General features: G+C 31.9%; 1 protein-coding gene across 11 annotated transcripts in view; it reads left to right on the forward strand.

Annotated features, from left to right (window-relative positions):
* The first annotated feature begins 11,092 nt into the window (after positions 1 to 11,092).
* The window catches only part of LOC118186794 (uncharacterized), a 131,921-nt gene continuing 118,549 nt past the window's right edge, over positions 11,093 to 24,464 (forward strand). For all 11 annotated transcript variants that reach the window (XR_015043402.1, XR_015043401.1, XR_015043399.1 and 8 more), the window contains exons 1-2: positions 11,093 to 11,251; positions 22,946 to 23,030. Coding sequence is in view for 5 of the 11 variants with exons in the window: in XM_085824938.1 (XP_085681064.1) it covers positions 11,213 to 11,251; positions 22,946 to 23,030 (124 nt within the window). In the remaining 6 variants the exon portion in view is untranslated. The remainder of the gene's footprint in view (positions 11,252 to 22,945; positions 23,031 to 24,464) is intronic.

The following is a 24,464-nucleotide window of genomic DNA, read 5'->3' on the forward strand; positions in this document are numbered from 1 at the left end:
AGGGACTTAAATTTCCCCACGTAAAAAATACTCATGAAGGATATGCACAGCTCTTGTATATATTGTATATAGTGTATAAAAAATTTTATTTCTCAATTGTAATTTGTATGTTTCTTTTCACTTTGTATTTATGTAATAATGTATAGTATGGTTAATTATTATGAAATGTTTTAACTCAGATGTCATGATTGAAATTGTCGGATTTTGTCTGTGTCTTCTTTGATGATACAACACAAACATTTCATACAGATCCTCACGGCTCCTGCTTTACGAATTTCTTGATGCGCGCGTCACTCTTTGGCCTTGCGACTCATGGTCGCCCCCTGTAACCACCTTTGACCTCCTAAAAAATTGTCATTGAAAATTCAATGTCATGTGCCCTTTGGGCTCACTTTTCAAGAGCCGGATAAGTTGCGCAGCTGCGCGACACTTCGGCAATAGCTGTACAGACTAGACTAGACTCAACTTCTATTCCAGCTCCCGCGCCATGAGGGAAGGACGTCTCTTCAACGAGCTGCCATATAATTGCTTATAACATCAACATCATGAGCACCAGCAATCAATATCTTCAAGCAAAGTTATCAATCTGTTCGCTTAAGAATCACATCTCCCGCAAATTCTAAATCTGCCTAAGAAAATTTTCACCGCGTTCCCCTTTTATTATTTGCACTATCCAACACAAGCCACATGCCAATGAGCCTATTAATCGTAAACTCTTTCCTATACGCTTTTTGCTTTAGTGTTTGTATTGTGTATTAAAAAAATTATAAAAACCAAAAAAAAGTATAAAATATTAAAGTACAAAAAATTCTAAAAACTTATAAAAAAATTATGATATTTAAGTTTTTATTTTCTAATTCCTATCCCTAAACTTCCTCGAGCATGTGGCTCCCTCTATTGAGCATCAAGTAATTCACCTTTTGCAAAATCTTTTCTATTTCTGCTCACTATTAGTAATTCTGATGTGGAGGTACATGGTTTTGAACCATAGGCACTCCGAAACTTGCAAATCATTGGCATTGGCATTTCCATTATTTGAAGTTCAGATTTTGAGCGTAAGGGGCATTTGCCCTTCGCTCCCTATTTTAATTTCGCTAATTTTTCATTATTTCTTTCTCCTGATGAGGACGGACCTTTAGCTGCCCTTGAAATCGATTGAGTGTTTCATTATACCTACGCTAAATACAAGGTTGTTTTTACGATTTTGACTTTATGAGTAATTAGAAAACAGGATATTTAAGAGTTATTATTAACAATGGGACACATTTGGTAGTTTTATCAAACTGTCTGGATAACCAGGAAATGTCGAAAAAGTGTACAGTCAAATACAAAATAGTAGTCACAGTCAACGTGGTTAGATTAGATATTTTTATAGTCATAATTTATGATACATACTTTTCCCTTTCAGTTTGTTTATACAGCAGGAACAAAATAAACTTTATAGGCGGCTGAAGCCTCGAAACGGACCCCTGGTCCTCTGGCAATGCTATCGTTGCAGCAAGCTCACTTTTACGTACATGTGGCTGGGTTCGTGTGAGTTATGGTGGAAATCATGATCCTAAAATTTTCCCAATTGACAAAGTAAATCTGCTACTTACTGTCATTTCGGTGACCCACGTCCAGCTAACTTCTCACAATGTCCAGCTAGACCACAGCAAAACAAGCAGAAGTTTATGCTCAGAAATCCACCAACAAAAGATCATTGGAATTTTCAAGACAACAACTTTCCATCTCTCAACAAAGGTCCACCAGCGGCCGAGCGGTAAAGTCGCTGAACACTGGTAGTTCGGTCCGAGGTTGGAATCCCGCGAACGGGCTGGCTGGATGGGCGTTTTCGTGGTTTTCCCCATGTGTAACGTGTATACGAGCCAGTTTCCCTTAGAAAGTCCTCCACGAAGGGATCCCTTCCTTTAGGCAGATATCCCTCGTGTTCTCTGCCATAATTAAATACACCACACAAACAAGTTCTCTCAACAAAGAAATGAATTCTCCCAAGCCTTAGAATACTATTAACTCTAACTTATTTTAAACTCCAGCCACAAGCTCCACTTTTTCCGAACTATTTTATCTGAGTTCCCTGAAAACAATATCTCTTTTTAACAACTGCTTGCTTTATTATAGAAGGCCTCAAAACTATGAAGAAACAAACCTCGCCTATAGACAAATAAGTGTGATTGTGGACATTTTTGACGAAATTACAAATTGCCTTTAACACGCCAAGCAGTAGTACTCTGAGAAGTATCAAATTTCTTTCATGGAATGCTAACACCCTATTCAGCAGAAAGACGAATTTGCTGATCTTCTTCGACCTGACGTTATTCTCACACAGGAAACACATTTGAAATCTGCACTGAAAGTACTTTACGCAAATTATATTACTACGTCGAGAACCGGACGCGACGGTGGAATCATAACTTTTGTTAAAAAGGGAAATTGAATATCAACTCGAACAAAATCCTGCTACCTCTTTTGAAAGCAATACTATGGAAATTCAAATTGAGCATGAAACATTCATAATCTCTAATATGTATGTACCTTCTAATAAGATCGTTTCTGAAATTGAAAAACTACTGTACTTTAGCTCACTTGCTTTAATCGGAAGAGACTTTAAGCATCAATGCCGGAATCAGGGAGCTAGCAATAGAAAAGGAAGATAAATTTTTAACATGATTCAGAATAAAAATTATACCATGAATGCCACTGATGAGCCTACACATTACGGCTATAATAGTTCTTCTATTTTAGACTTTTTGTATCCAACAATCTTGACTAGCAAATTTCTATTATTCCAACTCTCTCCTCTGACCATAATCCAATCTTTCTTGAAATCAGCATTAATAGTTACTTACCTTCACTAGACAAGAGCACTGGCATCACAGACTGGAAAAATCCATAAAAATCATTTCAGATAACACACCTGGAAATCCCAACGTCGTCAATGAAGACGATACTGACTTTGAAATCAAGAAGTTTACCACCTATATTCAACATACTATCAATTTCTCTGCCAACAAATTCATCAGTTCCCATCCTTTTCTTACTCTTCCAGCCAGTATAAGACAAAAAATTAAATGCAAAAATCGTATTTGGAAAAACTGGCAAACTACAAGAGACCCAAGACTTAAAACGCAGTTGAACGTTGTTCAACGTGATATCAAAAAGGCCATTATTAACTTCAAGACAAAACGCTGGCGAAACTTCCTCAGCTCTGTCGAACAGAAGATAATTCTGTTTTTGACACAGCAAAGAAATTTAAGTAACCTTTCAAACAAATTCTGCCACTCCATGGCATCAGCGGAATGGTTTATTCGTTTATTCAGACGAAGAAAAAAGCTAAGATCTTTGTTGATATACTAAACTCTGAACTAAACTGAAACGTTTACTCTTAATACTACTCCTTACGACAGCAATCATATCTCAAAAATTAATGATACTGTTAATACTTCCTTAAAAATCCTTGGTCCTTTGAACTTTACATTCCTCTTCATGCCAAAATCGGTTACAGATTATAGCAGCTCCTTAAAACCCAAAAAATCTTCAAGTTATAAGGTATTTCTCCGACTTCCATAGCGTGCCTTCGTGGTGTAACGGTAGCAAGCTGGGCCGGTATTCCAGAGGTCCGTGGTTCGATTCCCGACGAAGACGGTTGCATATTTTTCATCTTTTCTGTTTCCAATTAACCTAATGACTCTACAAAGTGTTGATGGTATATCTACCAAAACACTAAAATATCTCACTATCAATGCTATCACATGTCTTACTAAGATAACCAACTCTATCATCAAGTTCTGGTACTTTCCTAATATATGGAAACATGCCGTCACCGTCGTCTTTCCAAAACCGTATCAAAATTCCATGTTTCCTCAGAACTGCACTGCAATTATCCTTCTCAGTCAACTTTCTAAAACAGCTGAAATCATTATTCTATATCATCTAGTAAATCAAATTATTCCAAACAGTTCCTGTGTTCTAGAAAAACAGTTTGGTCTCCATCATATTCACAGTAATAATCACCAGCTGCTTCTTATCAACTATATAACTGACAGTTTCAATTATAAATTTCCTACTGGAGCCATATCCCTTGACATTGCGAAAGCTTCTTTCTGATAGGGTACGACACCGAGGACTTATCTGCAAACTTATCAACTTGGACTTCCAAGATCATTGCATAAAACCCTTATAACATACGATATTTGTTGCCGGAACAAAACGTTTGCAGCAACAGTTTTAAGAAACGCCCTTTGGCGAAATAGGGTTACCATCTTCACTTGGTAAACAGGCTGAAAGCCAAACAAGAATCAGTTATCGCTCAGATTGGCGAAAGTGACGTTTCCTTTCAAATGACATTCGCTTCTTCGTGTTGTTTTGTATCGCTCACACGCTTTTCGTTTTAAACTTTATTGTTAGTAATGGAAGATAATAGAAAGGTGATTGCTATCAAGTTAATCACTTTGATCTCCACTCTGGCACTTCAAGTAACAGATAGACACACTTCTGGTTATAGTAATCAATTACATCAGTAATAGCCATATTCTGTATACACTAAAAATAGTTTAAAACGTGTGCTGGATAAGTCTATTTATCAGACATTATTTATGTATATTTTCTGTTGTCTGCATTGAAATAAAAAATTGATGGCTCACTGGAAAATTTGTGACCTGGTAACCACCTTCTGACCTCGACTAACTTTATGGCTCATAATTACTATTCTGTTCGTTCAAACAAACAAACAGACAAAAAAAAGGAAGACCTTTTATGACAAAAGTCTATATGGCTGATATTTACATCCTCACAGCCAGCAGATACTATTTAGCAAAATGAAGATCAAATAAAGCATATGAATACATGAGCAATCAAACATGTGCGAGTTGTTTACTGTCCCATAGAACACTCGGTAATACACCTAAAATACATTAATTATACCAACTCTAGAAATTAGGTGATGCACATCATGAGTTTGTTTTATGTGATTACGGCAAAGCCTCGAGGGATATCTGCCTAACAGGAGGGATCCCTTTGTAGAAGATTTTTAAAACTGGCTTGTATATCAGTTACAAATGGGGAAAACCAAGGAAACGTCATGTAGCCAGCCCGTTCGCGGCATTCTAATCTGAGACAGAACTACCAGTGTTCAACGACACTTCGGCCACTAGTATGCCCAAGCACTTAATTGGAAAGTGCAATTCATTATGTAAACAGACATGAAGGTGTTAATCAGTTGTGCACTGTTTTAAGTAATCAAATGTTATAAATGTACAGCTGTTACATTTCTTATTATTTATCAGTCATGTTTTTATTACGTAGATCATACATATTATATAATTTTGAATTAACCCAATAACAAAATGTGTACACTCTTTAGTACTCAAATACTCATCAATAATGTTTCAACTGATTATTACATACCCATAATAATTTGCAAAAAACTGATAACTATAGTTGCTGCCAATTAAATAATCGTTATCTGAACTAAAAGTAACTTCAAATAAACTTCTTGGCAATGTTAATTTTTGTATTCATACATACATATATATATATACACATCTAATAAGTCATATATTTACATACAGCTAGAGAGATGCGATGGTTTAGAAGTTGTTAATATATATTTATTAGTATTAATGTAATGAATAAGATTTATATTAATGAATGTATTTACAAATGTTTTTCATCATGCATAATAATAAATCCATAAATTTCCAATGTTTCGATATGTAGCATTTACAATAAAAGTATAGTTTCTAATGTATTTGTAATTCAAAAAGTATTTCATTAATAACATGAAAATAACAGACAAATTTAATTAGTATTCGCATTATTACATAAGCTTTGCTTTTCTTTTTTTATGCATCTTTTATGCTGTTTAAAATGTGTGACTGATTATGCAATTAATAATTTAAAAGATAAGTAATTAGGAGAAAAGCCGCGCATATACAAACAGATTTTAAAAAATTATTCAACTTAAATTTAAGAAATAAAATTCTATTATATAACAGTGATAATACACGATCAGCACGAAATACGACAAATTTGGCGAACTTTTGGCGACGAACAATTTGTAAACAAATCTGAACTGCAAGAGCGTCGTAAAATACTGTCAACTCTGAAATTTCCACGATTATATATTTAATGAATATATAGACGATTAAAAAATGACCCAGGAAGTTGTATTACAACAAAACAGCAATAATTAAATCGGCCTCTATTTCCACCCTCCATGAATTCACAGTGAGAGCCATCGCCATATTGAAAGTTACCTGTGATCCTTCAGAAGCAGAACTTTCGTCTGATTGGTTGAACGTTCGAGGAACGCGTCTCCAGCCGGAACATTTTCGGAAAAGTTTTAAAATGTTGCTCGTAGCCGGGACATGTTCCTCCTAGCTAGACGAAACCTTTCTCGGAAGCCTGCCGCTTAAAGCCGTGCTACTAGAATCTCGTTTCTCGGAATTGTCCCGGGTAAGCGCGCGAGTCCATAGAAGTGATAGGGCCATAAGACTTATTGCTTTTTATCTCCAAGATAAAACTTTTGCAGTGAAAATTGCCAATACTGTTTCTATCACGAGAAACATCTTTGCTGGAGTGCCCCAGGAGTCAGCACTTTCGCGATATATTTATAACATTAGCGACCAAACCCCGCAGATGAGCGGGATACGGCCAAAGCAATATTTATGAGTTGAAAATAAAATGAAGTATTAATTTAACGTACGGTATACAAAATTGCTAACTGTGACCAAAGCAAAATTTATGAGTTCTATATACACGCAGTGGCTAATCGCACCGACGGTGCGAATAGCTAAGAGGCTATTCACACCACCTACGTTCACGCATGCGCACAATCAACCCAGGTAGCAGCATTTTACACCGATTTCCGTAAGGCAGGCGGTTAACGAGAGAGAAGGTTGTTAACCCTAACTCAGCAATAGAAAGGGTTATTAACAGTTTACCTTCAAGAGAATAATTTGCAAGTAATAATTATCAGTTACAAACACGAGGTCAATCTATATACATGATAATGTTCAGGAAATGATTAATGATGATTCTAATTGCAAGCAAGGACATGTAATTATTTTTAAAAAAATTATTGTATTTACAAAAAGGCTACAGAAATTACTTAAATTCTTTTATTTAACAGAGAAATTTTTATGCAAACTTAGACCCTGGTCTTATAGCATAGGACTGTCAGAATTTATTATTCAATAAGAAAACTTTCTGAAAATTATAATATTCTTATATATTCATCACTTTTTCAGTATCAACACATGTTTATAGGTTCAAATGCCATATTTCAAAATCAAAGTTATTTATGGAATAAAACCTTATAAAATCTGATAAATCATTTGTGTGCGCAAATTTTTAAATCTAAATCTCTTACATTAAATTATTTCTGTCTTTTAAATTGCATCCCATTATTTATTTCAATTTAATTTATTAATGTATTTGTGCTAATATTTCAAAGTTCTTTGGAATACTTTTTGTGTCCTGAAAATGCCAAGTGTTTCCATAAAAAAATAAACAGGCATACGGAATTCTTAATAACCAGTATTATATGATTAATTCTTCATTTAATAGTCGATTTAATCGCTTTTAACTTATTTCATGTCTAAATTTTCTACACAGAATGTCTAATATTTATTATCTTTTCTCAGACGAAAATTTTGAAAGAGGAATGAATAGACATCTTTGACACCATCGCAAAACACATCTTACACATCTTTGAAACTAAATGTATTCTAAGAAGTACGAAAAATATAAACAAGATCTTGTCCCCCCGCCCAAATCAGTCATTTAAACTATTCCAACCGTTCAGGAAAACAATAAATATTGCAAACATAAAAATCTGCCCTTTTTTATATATACTTTAATAAAAGGAAATGTGTTCCTTCTTTTTATAAGAAAAGGTACCCAATTTCCTTTCCAAACTTTTGAAAGTCATCAAAGCTTAAAAAATTATAAACTAGGCCAAGGTAGTAACCCGCCTTAAAAGAAATATTCACTACAGCACTTAGGGAGTTCGCGTAAGTAGAATGCGTTCTTTTCGATTGGGTTGAAATGACAGATCTGACAACTCATTGCGCACGTGTTGTTAATGTTGGTGCGAATAGCTTAAGCGCATAATCGCACCGTCGGTGCGAATAGCATCGGCCCTATATACACACCTGAAAAGAAAGTGCATAAAAACATTTCAATATGAATGACGTCATAGTGAGCTGACGGTAAAGAAAGAAAATTTACATGATATCATGAAGAAAAATCATCTTAAACACTTCGCCGCAAGACCAACAATCATGTAGAACGGAAAAAACTCTTAGCAACAAATCACGGATGCAGAAATAAGCTTTAGAAACGGTACTAATTTTACCGAGCAAACAATCTTACCTGTGAAAAGGATAAAATTTTTAAACATAAATACTGAAATTTCTATTCAAGAAATAAATGAATAAGTAAAAGAAAGAATCCCTCCACTTCTTACGTTTTCGTAATTTCAAGGAGCAAAAACCCCTCTTTTCCTAACAGCGAATACTGGGATCAACGAACTATGGTTTCTACCAAGAAAGAAGCTCTTCTTCCAAAGGCTCCTGTATACCAGGCTGAATCACTAACTTTTCCATCTTGGCGAGAAAGAGTAATGTTTGATGCAGAGAACTGAACTTTCACCCATTTCGGACAGTCCAACGGATAGCTCAACCCAAAAGGCGGACCGGTTTAGCAAATCCTTGGGGTTGGCTCCAAGGACACTTTTTGTACAGCAGCCAGACACTTATAACCGCAAGGACTAACAAGTGGTTGAAAAATTATCATATAACACTTATCTCAGTGTTATTTTGTATCTTCTAATGTGACCATCCAGCAAATCTACGACCCTCCCCCCATATGTTTGTTGTATCGTTTCACAACATTTGGGCAGTCCATCGTAACTCTCTCTCTCTTTTCTTCCTATAGAATCTAGATATCTGTTCAATGGGGTGTTTCCCAGCAAACGTAGAGAACAGGAGCACATTCTTATCTTCTTTTCACATTAAATTACGTATTTCAGTTCCATCACAGCCTGCAATGTGTTCAACGTTGAGGGCACACAACTCTTTCTTCAATTACTCACCTGTAGGGAACTTGCAACTTGGCCTGAGTACACCTCAAACTTGTGAAAAAATCCATCGAGTCCACATAAAAAATGGTAAAAATGGTTTGAAAATAATTACCCACTCAATTAACATAAATAGAGAAGTCAAAGGAATTTTCATTACAAACAAACAATATACATACTACATGATTAGAGACGTAAAATTGATATTTTATGACTCTAAGTAACAGCAATGCAAGCAAATATCTAGTGGGTATGGCTGATATAGAAAAAAGCATGAAATAAAAGTTATGAAGTCTTATAATTAAAAATCCACTCTAAATTTTACTCTGATTCATATATGCATCAAACTGCACTCTAGAGTGAAGCCTAATCATAAATGCATAGTGATGCATATAAGAGCCAAACAGAAAAATTAAAATATTTTCCTTTAAAACAATTCTGTGGTTAAACCTTAATATAGAAATGAGAACTACATACCTTCAGCTATAAAGAATAAAATTTTTAAGCGTCTAATATAGAATTTATGAATAACAGAAAGCTAGTTTGACCATTGAAGAAACAGAAATTAATTCAGTGTTCTTGGCACTAATGAAATAAAGAGTGCAGTTTTATGCCGCCATATCGCCGTCTACTCTGAAAAGGAACAGCTAAACATTGATATGGATATATTAAGATACAAATAAGCCCAGTAAACCGTCTGCTATGTAATGTTTTTTAATGATAAATTCACTAAAAATTGGTATGATTCATATATGCATCACCATGCATTGAAGGGTTGACTTTGGTTATGTGAACAGAACAGGAGGAAACAAACTCGTTTTCCCTACTCTTTGCAAAAAAGAGTGATCAACGTCGCTTGAGCCAAAGCAAAAGGAGAAGTTTGCCTGCTTGGGAAAAAACAGAAATAGTAAAAAATAGTGTAAAGCATTAAAAGATAATGTAAATATAACCAATGAAGTTAAACATATGATGCGAGAGAATTTCAAAAGTTTCATTGGATATAATGCATAAATTGTATCTAACTCTAACTTCGGATCACATACCAATTTCCGATATGTTTATTTTTCTCATATTTAATATTATGAGATTAAAAATAGTTAAATGATACAAAAATGTTATCTAGTGTCTACATATTCATATTAAAAGTTACTTTGCTGTTTCTCATGATCATGTATTAAAGATAAGTTTGAAGAAAATCTTTAAATTCGCTTTTCTCAAAACAAAATTTTTCGCAGTTGCTATATCTTGAAAAAGCTCCATGGGTCTCATTTTTAGTTAAAATTGAATGATAATTGGAAGGAACTATCTTGTTATATGTTACAGTAGATCTGGGTATGCATTTTTGGACATGAGATTTGCGCATTAGTGGTTTGAAGATTCAGTGGTAATCCAAGTTCCGATATTGTGGTGATTCATAGTATTACATAAAATTTCAATTAAGGAAATCAATGAAATATAAATTGATTTAATTAAATAAAATAATATCACAGTCTCAGATATCTCACATCATCACTGCGTCACATCTTCCATCAACTATCTTAGCGCCCTCTAGCGTTACGCGGGTGTTAACAAGGTTATTAAGAAGTTTAAACTTTTGATAATTATGTTCGCAAAAATCCTTTTAAAAATTTCTGATCCATCATATTCAATAACGGATACACAAAAACTTTTGTCATGTCTTTATAACTAAAAGGAAAAACTAGGGAAAAATATTGAAAAATTAGCGCACAAGGAGTATTTTAAATCTTTAATTAAAATAATTAATTATTTGTTTTAAAAATTTTAATTTAAAATAAATTGAAATTTTGAACATATATTTCATAAACTGATTTCTTGTTGAAAACACGAAAACTTAAAAAACTAATTTAATTTAAGTCCACTGTCAAAATTTTATGTATGTTCCAATATTAAATTACTAAACATCACCACAGCAAGGAAAAAAAGAGGATAAAAAATTATTAATGTAAAGGCAAAATATTGATGTTCTATGATCATGATGCGAAGTGAAGATATGTGAGTACCTTGTTTGTGAATCGGATTTCAGTAGGGTGTGAGATAATTAAGTACAGTGTAACAATCGAAACGTAATGAAATTCTTTGTATCAGGTATTACAATAATTTTTTAGAATAATGGATGATGATCTTCTTGCCGATGATGGACAATTTAAGGTTAGTTAGTTTGTTAAATATTGGTCGAGTGTCATAGATCTATGTTTTGTGTTGTTAAAACTTTATTTTTTTTTCCTTCTGCGCTTTTATATTGGGCTAATCCTTTTTTATTTTGCTATACCGATTGCGCAAAATTTCTTAGATTCAGTTGAATATCATCTGATTTGTTTGATAGTATGTAGGGAGGCCTAGAGTAATAAGTAATGTATTAAGCATTGCTTTTAAATTATGAGTATTTTAACGTTTTTACTTGGTGCTGCATAAAAAGAAATTAAATAATAAAGTGTTTTTCGTACTACATAAAATTAAATAATAATGATTATTTCCAAGATAGTTGCGTAATGCAGTGTAGGAAATTGCTTTTTATTTCAGAAATGTTATTGCATTTGGCCGCAGTGGGAATTCTTTTATAGTATACTGTTTTATTTTTTAAACATACTTTTGAATATTTGAAGTTGGATAAAATAATATAAATTCGAACCACATCAATATATAGTAACTTGCATAAACTGTCACAGTTTTTAGGGTGTAGTTTTAATTTCCATTACTCAGTTTGATATTTATATTGTATATGACAACTAATATATTGAAAGAATAAAATCTTTCTGCTCATTAGCTACTTTATAGATGTTTTTAATGATTTAAAAACTTCAATATTGCATTAGTCTAAATTGTTTTTATAATAATTCTTAATAGTCAAATTAATGGACTCTTAAATTTTGATCCTCATGATAATTTAGGTTTCTTCAATCTACTTCATTATCATCTACTATTCATCTGTTATGCTCATTGTTGATTTCTTCTAGTGCTTAAAATATGAAATCAGGGCTTTGTGTCAGTTTCCCAGGTACAGAAAACTACAGCTGTCATAGAATTCTTCATAAAACTGCTTTGGTAAATTAGACACTTCTATTTGTGCCACATAAAGTTAGTTGTCTTTGGTTGACATAAGAGAAATACAAATCAGGTGACGGTTGATCTTTGGATTATGGTAACTTGGCGAAAATTTGGCGACCAACTCTGCTACAGCAACCCTCTGTTTTTTATTTCGCCGCCATTTTGTCTTCATGAAATAAAGACATGTTTCTTTTCATTTTATTTACTCAACCCTTTTTCCAACAATCTACTAGCCGAATTACACTTATGCTAGAAATTTTATGGAACAAAACTGCTTAATCATGACAAATATTAACTGCAAAATTGGGAAAAAGTGCAGAATCGCAAGCTCCTTGCCGCGTTTTTCAAAATCGCACATACACATTAACCATGTACACGTCGACTTATTTTTACTTAAAAAAACATCCCGGAATTGCACAAAAATGGCATTGTGCACACTCTTGACTTTATCCATCTAAACTGCTATTTTCTCATAAATTACAAAAATTTGCACGAAAATGCAGGAAAATTTTGTGAATCTTTAAACTCGGTAAAAAGCACATGTATGAAATTACGTGATCGCAAAAAATTATATGCCCTATCCAAGGACGAACATTTCCACGTATAATATAAATAAAATATCCAAAAACTTTTACCTCTAAATTATCTATTATAAACGTCACCAACGAATGCATAACAAAACATTAAAAATGGTTACAAATACTTAGTGTCAAATATTTAAATTATTTCCATGCACGTTTACTTCCACTCAAACGTATACCAAATTGCTACAAACATATAATTCACAAAATAACTATCATTTAATTAAAATATAATTAAATTATGTACACGTCGACTTATTTTTACTTAAAAAAAACATCCCAGAATTGCACAAAAATGGCATTGCGCACACTCTTCACTATATCCATGTACACTGCTTTTTTCTCATAAATTAGAAAAATTTCACGAAAATGCATGAAAATTTTGTGAATCTTTAAATTCGGTAAAAAGAACATATATGAAATTACCTGATCGTGAAAAAGTATATACCCTTTCCAAGGATGAACATTTGCACGTATAAAATAAATAAAATATCCAAAAACTTTTCCCTCTAAATTATCTATTATAAACCTCACCTACCAATTTCTAATGCAAACATTAAAAATGGTTCCAAATACTTAGTGTCAAATACTTAAATTCTTTCCATTCACATTTACTTCTACTCAAATGTATTCCAAAATACTACAAACACATAACTCTCAAAATCACGATCATTAAATTAAAATATAATTAAATGAAAAAACACTACTTAAAATATAAATAAGCACATATATTAAATTAATAAAAATTAGCTTACAATCCTAATTACTTTAAACTAAATCATTGCTAATAACAATTTTCCAATAATACCATATTAATTTTACTACTTACATTTAGAACAATGCATAAAAATAATATCCTCAAATAATTAAAAATACTAACTTACCTAATCTTCTACAGAATCTTGAGTGCATGGCGGATCACAAAATGTCCATTTTCACCAGATTTCTTGCACCGCCATTCAAACTGATCTAATGCCATTCAAACTATCTGTAATATCCTTCCTTTCACACAATCTCATTTCATACCCACATGTTGGACATTCATACTTATCCGCAATTAAGCAATTCTTTTCAATTGCACATAAACGGAATAAAAATTTCGGATTTACTTTATATAGGGCCATGGGATCCAAATATTAAACAACACTGTTTCACAGAACATAGAATGAAACTAATGCTGCACAGCAGATATTTTTAAAAATTTACACCCTTTTCTGATTAAAGAACAGTGATTCGTCCATTAATGTCACATGACATATCTCATGATCTCTCATTTCCCTCACACAAAATAATGCGTAAACGGAACTCAGTACTTCTCACATTATTCCCAAAGTCCTAGGTAGTAACGTTTATCACCTCCAAAATGTCGCCAAACTACCTGTTACCATATTCCAAAGATCAGCCCAGGTGACGTTTATTTGCGGAGCACACATATGAAAATGAGCTAAAATAATTCTTTCTAATAATGTATGGGAATAATGAGCTAATAGAATTCATTTATTCTTTTAATAGTCTTATATATATATGAAATGATAATTTAGTTCATTGCAGAAATTTGATATTAGATGAATGCTTGACTAGGGAAGACATTATTATTTTGCAGTCATGAGTGGATTGAGGTTAGAAGATCACACAAAATATTGATTAAGTAGTAGTAGAAGATGGAAACTTTTGAATAATCACAAAATTACTTCATAATCGAAAGAAATCTTTATTAATTGTTGATTACTCTGTGGACAGCATAATAGGGGCAGTCTGCATCCAGCAAACATTTTATTTGGACACATTACATTATAAATAATTAATAGATACACTCAAGCAAGAGACATCCTTTAGCTGGCAAGCGTAGGTAGCAAAAGGGAGTGCTAAGCTGGATTGCAGTGGTATTTATAGTAAAATGTTTTGTTAATCCTATTGGCTAAGAACTATGTGCAATGCAGAAGGCTAAAATGACGTGATTCGAAATTAGTTTTCAGATATGACGCAGTTTTTGAAAAAGGTATTACTATTTTTAGAATAGAAGGGGGGTACTCATATTAGAAAGGGGAATTAAGGGGCTGTGGTTAATTTAAAGTGTAATTCATCGTTATGTATTTTTATCTTACACACACAAATATATATAAGATAAAAAATATGTATATCAGCTGTATAATTTAATTTAGTAATAACCTTTTAACCTTTTGAAGACGGGATGGCCATTATAGTGGCCATAGAGTCCTCTCTTTGAAAAGACGGGGTTGTCCACTTTAGTGGCCATGTCTTTTTCCCCCATTTTCCAGGCTGAGTTGTCCATTTTAGTGGCCATGTCTTTTTCTCCCATTTTCCAGGCTGAAAAGTGGGGTGAAATGTGAAATCTGACGTCCCTAGGGTTTTAACCACTTATCTTTTTCAAAGATCTTCCTTTTGTGACATAGATGCATCCCTCTGAGAATCCATTAGACTACACACAAGAATCTTTGTTGCAAATAGGAGGTAATTTCTTAAAGGGAGGAAAGCATTCGGTTCAAGATTCCCCGTCCTTTGGTAGCTTTTACTGCTACCAAAGCCCCGGCCTCAAAAGGTTAATTCCTCTTTTTCTTAATTTGAGTATTTCCTTGTTATTCTAAAAATAATAATAGCATTTCTGGACTGTGCCGTTTCTAGATTAATCTATGCCACATTCATGCATAATGCTAATGAAGTCGCTATTTTGGAACCTCAACTCTGAAAAATGAAACCTTTCTATCGTAAACCAAAACCTTCCTCTTTGGTGAGTTGCCATATTGTATAAATGCACCCTTTGTTTGTATCCCTGTTGCTTCTTGAATGCCAATTCATTTTGCAGTGCTCTTTTCCTATCACAATAGTATTAAAAAATGTAAATGTTCTTAAATTGGCACGATTGGAGTGCCAAGTGAATTGTGGCCACAAATGTCAATTTAAATAAAAATGGAATTTAATCTACCTCGACTGCCAAGGTTCCTATTCATTATGGATTAGCATTCTACAGAGTCAGAATTCTTCCTCTTCAATATACCATCTGCATGCTTCATCATCAGAATTCCTGCGTTTCTACATCTCATATTTACAAATTTATTTTTATTACACACATATGCATGCCATATCATATTCTGTACCATATACATAAATAAACATCTTCAGTTACTGAGCATTTGTTTTTCCTACTGCATACCACATTGCAACATTGTGTGTGTAACTAAGCAACAGGCAAGTATTTTATTAGAAGAGGTATGTTTGTCCCATATGTGTCAAAGTGTAAAAAATCTGATATTTTCTGTAAAGAAGGAGGTAAAACGAGAGCAGAAGCTTCTTTCTAAGTCATTCTGGTTTCGCTATTTGATTTTCAAATTAGAATGTTCAGATAGTTAGAGTTTAGTTGATCAGTGTGTCTGCAGTAATAAAGGTACTACTTTGGTAGACGGTTGCACGGATTTTTGGCGATTTACATTGGCGCAATTGTAGGCGCGGTTTATGTAGTCGTCAGCCATCTTGAAAAATGCTGTTTTTACGTATTTTATGCATAGTAAAGTATTCGAAACTTTAAAAAAATAAATATCGTTAAAAATAATGGATTAATTTTTTGATGAAAACGTTGTTTTTTAAGATGGCTGGTAAATGTAAATAAATACATTTACTAAGAGTATAAAACGCTAAAGTAAGGTTAAATTCTTACTTTCATATAATAGAATAAAAACACTGCTATAAAAACATTGCGCCAACATTTAATTACATTAAAATATTACTTAAATTGAATATCGAATTAAAAGCATCATACCAACGTTTAAAAGAATTAAAATATTAGTTAAATCCAAATACTTTAAAATAAGTTCTATAGAATATAATTATTTAACATTAAAACATATGTGGCAATAAATATCTCAGGAATTTTTGAAAACAATGTATTAATTTTATAATAAAAATTGAAGTATACAATTATAAAGTAAAATAAAAAATATGTTTTTACATTTTTTTTAAAGTATTTTACCTGTCGTATTTTGATAAGTACTACCAAAAAAAAAAATTCTTCATCTCACATCCACATCTCTCGCACTTCATTGAAGAAGCAATTAGCAAGGTTTCCTCCAAAAATTTTAAATAAATTTCCTCTGATTCTTTGTTACAATTTATAAATAAATCTTTGATTAGGAAAGACAGGTTGGCCAAAATAAGGTCTGAAAGAGCAATTTTTTTATTCCAATACCAATAATTCTTGGTAATTACCAATAACAACATTCATCTTCGAAACGGACATATCCATTTGCTTTGAAATCTGAGGAATTCGAAGAGATGTATAATAAAATTTTAAAATGGTGCGGTAATGCACAAATATTCAGTAACCAGTCAGGGAGCCGATTATATCATGCATAGAATTAAAATTATTTAAATAATCATTCATAAAAAATCATTTTTTTAAAAATGCAAAATTAAATTGTATTTTAATATTTAACAGCCATAAATAATGTTTAAAACATTAGATTAAATTTATAGATATTAAAACTAATTACTTTTAAAATAAGGTGACATCATTGATTACATCATCCACAAAATAAAATTTCATAAAATATCATAATAAAATTTTTATTTCAAATAAAAATGCAAAATTAAATTGATTTTTAATATTTAGAAGCCGTAAATAATATTTAAAACGCATTATTATTTAAATAAAATGACAACAAAGTATCGGTTACCATAAATAACTTATCCAGCAATGGTTTTACCATAAGTCGTATTAATCGCCAAAATCCATGCAACTGTCTACCAAAGTAGCACCATAATAAAATAGTCCTTACGATATGTAACCTGCCACCATCTATATTCCTACATAACCAAATTCACATGATGTAGCTTCGATGAGATGTCGTCTTATTTGCCTATAGTGCAGTTTTAATGCCAATAATATATAAGTTTGATGCCACAACACACTCCAAAATTCTTCCCTTTGGTTCTACGTAACTTGATTCTCAATAAGCCAAGTGAGTATGTGTAAAGACGGATATATTTTCAAATTTTATCAGAAACTGTGTTTAGAAATGCTATAGTGTGTATGCGTGATGTTGTAGTTTCTGTGGAAGAGGAAATCAATTTGCTCTACAGTCGTGGTTGAGGCAAGCTGCTGTGCAAGATGACTGAAGGAAAAACCACAACTAGGCTTGATTGTTAAAATGCCATTTTTATTTTGATCAGGAAAATTCTTCAAAAATATGTTTTTGCTTAAATTGGTGCCACACTTCTTATGCTAAACAAACTACACATTTTTTACATATGCTGTTTACATTCTAGATAAATTAATTGATATTTATCTGTTTTTCTCGTGCATTTTGGGGAAAAAATTCTAGACTGGAATATTGAATTGCTGGCTGTTCTGGAGAAGTGCAGTAATTCAGTATTTTCAATGTTATGGGACTGGTTAAATTGATGTGCATACTTAAAATATTGAAAGACATTCGCAAAGTGGTGCAATAAAATATACTATGGAACTATATGCTTAATTACACAATTTATCTTAATATTTAACTGCATTTAGGCAGTAAAAAGTTCACAAAGGAAGTGACAATTTTATTGCTTTTAAACTCCAGTAAGGATTTTCTATTGCCGGAATGATTGGCACCATTTTTAATGAATTTGTAATTTCAACTCGTATTTATTAAACTTTTTATGTACTTATGTACTATCCTGCCGGCTGTTGACTATGTATTGAGTTATGAAAGTTGGCAGAGATCTTGCAAAGTAATGCCTATCATTCCTACATAATTTTAAAGGAACTAACTCCTCTTTGTTTAATAAATAATTAGTATTCAAACTACTTCGTAGAAAAGTTTTTGACAATTTCTACTATTTTATTAGGCCATCAAATTTTATCAGAAGCTATATTCAAAAAAGCTATGAGATCAATTTTCCTGCTGATAATTGTTTCAATCTGTTTTTATTCAGCTGACCATGTTATTCTCACTAATGTGTGTGTATATATATATATATATACACACACACACACACATTAATGAGTATATATATATATATATCAAGCAAGGTAGTAATTACAATTTTGAAAAACTAATTTTGGTCTGGAAAACATCTTGCGCTAAGATCTGTAATCTATTTGTAACAAAATTACATGAAATATTTTTTAAATATAGCAAAACTTTATTTTTAAGAAATTAATAATAAAAAAATGACAAACATTTTATCTCACAAAAGTCTTCGTACACTGAAATATTTTTGGATAAAATCGAAATTAGAATTATCGTTTGCCCCTTTTTTTAATTTTTGCATTGTGGTGGCATTTAAAAAATCGTTTGCGTTAATTTTTTATTGCTTACTTCATAATATTATATTTATTATTGAAACATCGGTCGCAGTCTTAAAGAAATTACAAACAGCATTTGAAAATTGATATCTTTTTACCATAGTAGTGGTAAATCAATTCGAAATATCTCTAAATTAGTTAATTTATCCCATTCTACAGTGCAGTATGTGATAAAAGGCTTTAAAGAAGAAAATCGGATTGAGAACAAGATATGAAAAGGTCGACCGAGAAAGTTAACTAAACGTGATGAGAGATTTATTATTAGAAAATTTGTGTAAAACCCACGTTTGAACGCTGTAAAAGTTTTTGCAGAATTTAATGCAAAGTTTTCTACTTCAATTTCACCTGAAAATGTTTGTCGAGTTCTCAGAGAAGGCGTTCTGCCCGTAAAAAAAATTTTTGTTAGTGAGAAAAACAGAAAGCTTAGGCTTTCATTTGCAAAATCAATGATAAATACACCCGAAATGTACTGGAGTAATGTCCTATTTGCTGACGAAAGCAAATTTAACATTTTTGGTTCCGATGGTCGAATAACTGCATGGAGAAGAAAAAATGAGGAACTTCATTCTAAGAACTTAGTTGGAACAGTTAAGCATGGCGGTGGAGGTGTTCTTATATGGGAGTGCATGGCAGCATCAGGATTAGGTAATATGATATTTATTGATGGCATAATGAATCATTCTCTTTATTTAAATATTTTAAGAGACAATTTAAAATTATCAGCCCAAAATTTGGATATTGGAAACAACTTTATTTTTAATCATGATAACAATCTTAAGCATACAGCTCTCAACGTTCACCTGTGGTATCTCTGTAATTGTCCACAGGTTTTGAAAACACCACCTCAGTCGCCAGATTTAAACCCCATAGAACACATTTGGAAAGAACTGGGCTTAGAATACGAAAACACGACATCAAAACGAAAAGCGAACTCATAACAGTCATGATGGAAGAATGGATGAACATTGATACAGAATTTACAAAAAAACTAGTAAAATCTATTCCCAGATGCTTAAAAGCTGTTGTGGATGCTAAAGGATATCCTACTAAATATTAATTTAACGAAAAATGAAAATATTTACTAATATGTCAAGATTTTTTAGAAGTGTACGAAGTGTTTTTAGAAGTGTTTTGTGAGATAAAATGTTTGTCATTTTTTTATTATTAATGTCTTAAAAATTAAGTTTCGCTATATTTTAAAAATATTTCATATATTTTTGTTACGAATAGATTATAGATCTTATTATTAAAATCTCATTCAGAAAGTTTACTTTTAATTAATGGATAGAGCCTTATTTCAATGAAAATCATAAGTGTACAAACACTTTTGGGAGCCACTGCATATAAAGTAAGAAATTTAGAGATAATATTTCACAAAGACCAGAAATTGAAACTCAAAAGAATTGTTTTGTAATTATATATATTTTATGAAATGTCCAGCTGCAGTAAAATAGCTTCCCTGCAAAGCAGGTTTAATTTTGGCAGAAAATGGCAAGGGAAGGTAGGGTTGCCATATTTGGCAGGAAATTGCTCGTGTGGTGACAAAATTGGCGATATGCATAGACGGATGGATAACATCCTAGAATGAATTCTTACCTCTTTGGTCCAGAATGTTCTCGAAGGCAGCCCAAAAGCACAGTCAAAAGTCGTTAATCCGGACTCGTCGGGACTTCGGTGATTCCGGATTATAGATCATCAGTTTAAATCTCGTAAGATGGCATGCAGAAATTCTAAAATTAAAAATATGAAACCGTAATTTATGAAATAAAGAACAGTTATGATCTAAAGGGTATCAAAATTTAGAAAAAAAAAGCTTAATATTTATTTGTTTACTTTATTAAACATTTCTTTCAATGTAAGTTGTTTAAGTTGCTTCGTTTTATAATTCGAGATAATACTTTCTCTTTAATTCTATAAACAGACATAATTTCTTGTTCAGTTACAAAGTTCCGCTGTTCAAGTCCCGTAATTGCTGTGCCGAGAATACCGACTAACTTGTCAATCGAAACTTTTTCGTTTTCACTAACCTCTCTGTCACCTTCTTCATGTCTTTATCCATTTTTTGCAGCAATTCCACTTTTTGTTTGATGGACATCCGAACATACTTTCGTTTTGTAGATCCTTTGGGAGCTTCTGTATCGGAAATTCTATTTGACATAATCGAAAGTTTAAGTTTACTTTTATAAAATTGCTTTTACAGTCTGCAAAAAATAATAAGCTGGAAATAATTTGAAGATTAAGGAACAGCGCAATCATCAACATTAACTGAAATAGATCATTTTAGCTTATACCATCCGTTATACATAAAACGCCCACGCGTAAACGCCTATGCGCATGTGCCAACGCGGCGCATGCGCAGAAAGTTTTTAGCTTTGAGGTCCACATTATAGATCATTCCAGATTATGGGTGTCCGAATTAACAACTTTTGACTGTATAAACCCTGCTAGTACGTGGAACAGTGTGTCTCATAGTCGATCGTTAATCGTGAGAGTATCATGAGTCTAGCCATATTTTGGCAACGCTAAACCTGCTTTGTGGGGAAACTATCTTATTGCAGCTGGACATTTCGTAACAATATATATATATATATATATATATACCATTTTTTACAGGGCAGAATCAGAAATCATCTTAAATGTTAGTAGGCCATAAATGCAAATGGTGCTTAATTTTTTTTTTTTTTTTCAGTATTTTTGTTTCACATAAAATAAACTTTCATGTTATGTTACTGAGATGGCCAGGACTTTTCAGCAAACTGATTGAAAACCAACCTTATTTTTACCATATACTGAAAATATTTAGACAACACTTTTAATTCTTAGCTTTCCTTAGCTTTAGAAACATTTTATTTAAATGTAATGTATGTTTCTGAAAATTTGTGCAATTAGACATTGTCTAGGATATCTAAGAAATCCATTAAATACTGAAAAAGTAGACATCTGAGTAAGAGAGAGAGACATTATTTCACATATTTTGTGGACATATTTTCTGTAGCATCAAAAGGCAAACTGTCAAAGTAGAAAAGTGAGTAATTCAATATACAAATTTAGCTCTGCCAGCTATGTGGTAGGCATAATAAAATAGGCTCTGTTAGAAACATTTTTGCCATCATGAGCTAAACCATATGGCCTTCAGTATTCAGTACAGTCAGAGAAACTGAATACCCTGCCATTAGTGTTTCAGTATCTGTTTGGTAGATATATACAATAAACATTAGCCCATTCTGTTTTAAATTAAATAGAGGGGATTAATGTCCATGCAAGATAAGCATGCTGCTGTTAGATGATTTTATTTTTATATTAGTCTTTTCAGGCTGTCCATAAAAAGTGTATGTTATTCTGTATAATGCCTGTATATACTCAAGTAATGTAGAATGTATGTAATACATAACACAGGCGTTTCATAGTTTGTGTAAAGATGTCAGACATTCCATACATCCATTTTTATTAGACTACAGAAAAATCTTCAAACCAACATTCAGCAACAAAGACTGAAGAAATGCTAGTTGTAGGAAAATCCCTTTTTTTTTTTTTTTTCATTGTTGTTTGTTTTTTATTCAGTAAAGTTGAAAATACCATTAAAAACTTTAAATTAAAGTTCTGGTTGATTGCTTAGTTAATTAAAGCATATTCAGGAGTACACAAGTTCATATTTATATTACTTGTAAAAAAATGGTAAGGCAGAAGATTTTTCTAATAGTATTGAAAAATAAAGTATAATAGGGAAAAAAATAGTTAATTCCATAATAGAAATAAATTAAAAATTTAATAATAGAAATTCCATAATAGAAAATTCTTTTATATTTGAAAGGATAACATTTTTTTAACTAAATCATATGTATGACTTCATAAACGTTCATGGGTGTAATGGCTTCACTAAACTGTTATCTGTATATTTCATTTCATTAATAGGATGATGGTTTGGATGATTTAGATATAGATCAAGAAGTTGCCTTATTGGGCTTGAGTGATGAAGAAGCTGAAGGTGAAAGAGCTGGTATGTTGAATTTGTATGAGCTTTAAATTTTGTATAGCTATAGCACAGAAATATCTAGTGTGTTTTTATACAAGCAAAAAATACGAAGATTTTAGTACTTAGATATTAGCATAACCTTACCACAGACTGGTGACCTATTTATGCTTAAAAAAAAAAAAAAAAGAAAAGAAAAGAAAAGAAAGAATGATGCCTAGTAACTGCTAAAATTATTATACATACTATTACATCTAAATTTTATGTTTCAATTAGCTATTTATCCCAAAAATCAGTCAAGAAAATCTACTTGCAAGTGAGCTTTTGTTCTGGTAGGAATTTTGTGATGATTGTTTTTAAAAATAGATTCAAAGCAGTTGTTTTCTTAAATAATTGTGTGGCAAAGTACTGTAATTTTGTGGAAAATTTGTCATAGCTTCTCCCACTGCAAGGAAATCCTTCAGATGTATATTATATAATTCATTTTAGGACCAAGTGTATAAAAAAAATTAGAACTTGAATACAATAAAAAGAACATATGAGGACCAATTTTTTTACCTGAAAAGATTAATCTAAAACACATGCTAATTTGCACATTATGATTAATATGCATTCTTTCACATGGGTTACCATTATTTCTCATCTGTCAGAAATGCTAAAAAAATGCCAATAGTTGAAAACTGGAAATGAGTACATGTAGAATTACTGATAGTGAAAGCCATTTGAATAATTTTCATATGCTTCTTCCAAATTCTTTATCATTAAATATCACCATTTTCTCTAGTAATGGGTTATTTGTCAATATTGTATCTAGGTATATAAAGATTAAAGGAATCACTCTAACGGGGGAAAAAAAAAAGTTTTCTTGAAGCAGTATTCCAAGAATGTTATTGTCATATTAATTAATTTCAAATGTAGCATTAATTTTTAATCTTTATTGGTATTTTTAATTTTGTATCCCTTCAGAAAAGTTCAATCCATCGAAAGCAAAATACATCTTAAATGTTCAGAAAGTATCTTCAAAAATCAGTTTTATAGTAAAAATTAAAAAGTATTATGCTAGGGTAACTTTAGTTATTAAATTCTAAAGTCAAAGCTGTAAAAATTCTCAAAGCATTAATCAATAGAGTGAAATATTTAAAAAAGAATACTGAATATTTTTAAATATGCATTTAAAAAGGTATTGATAATATAAAGGGATATCTAATGAGTTAGGCATAATGCTGCAATGTATACAAAGCTTCCTGCTTATTAAGTCAATAGATATCAACTTCCCTATCAAAGATTTGTCCTTAAGTTTCACTGTGTAGTGCAGTAATAATAATTCATATTTTTCCTAGATATTGACACCTCTTGTAGTTAGTTCCTAGCTCCAGACAGCTCAGAAGTATCCAGTTTTTTTTATATTAAATTGTTATAAACTGATTTGTTTTGCAGAATTTTTGAAACATCAAGTTTTAG

Source organism: Stegodyphus dumicola, chromosome 10 (assembly GCF_044657685.1).
Source record: "Stegodyphus dumicola isolate Sdum_Otavi_A_Nest chromosome 10, ASM4465768v1".
NCBI lineage: Eukaryota > Metazoa > Arthropoda > Arachnida > Araneae > Eresidae > Stegodyphus > Stegodyphus dumicola.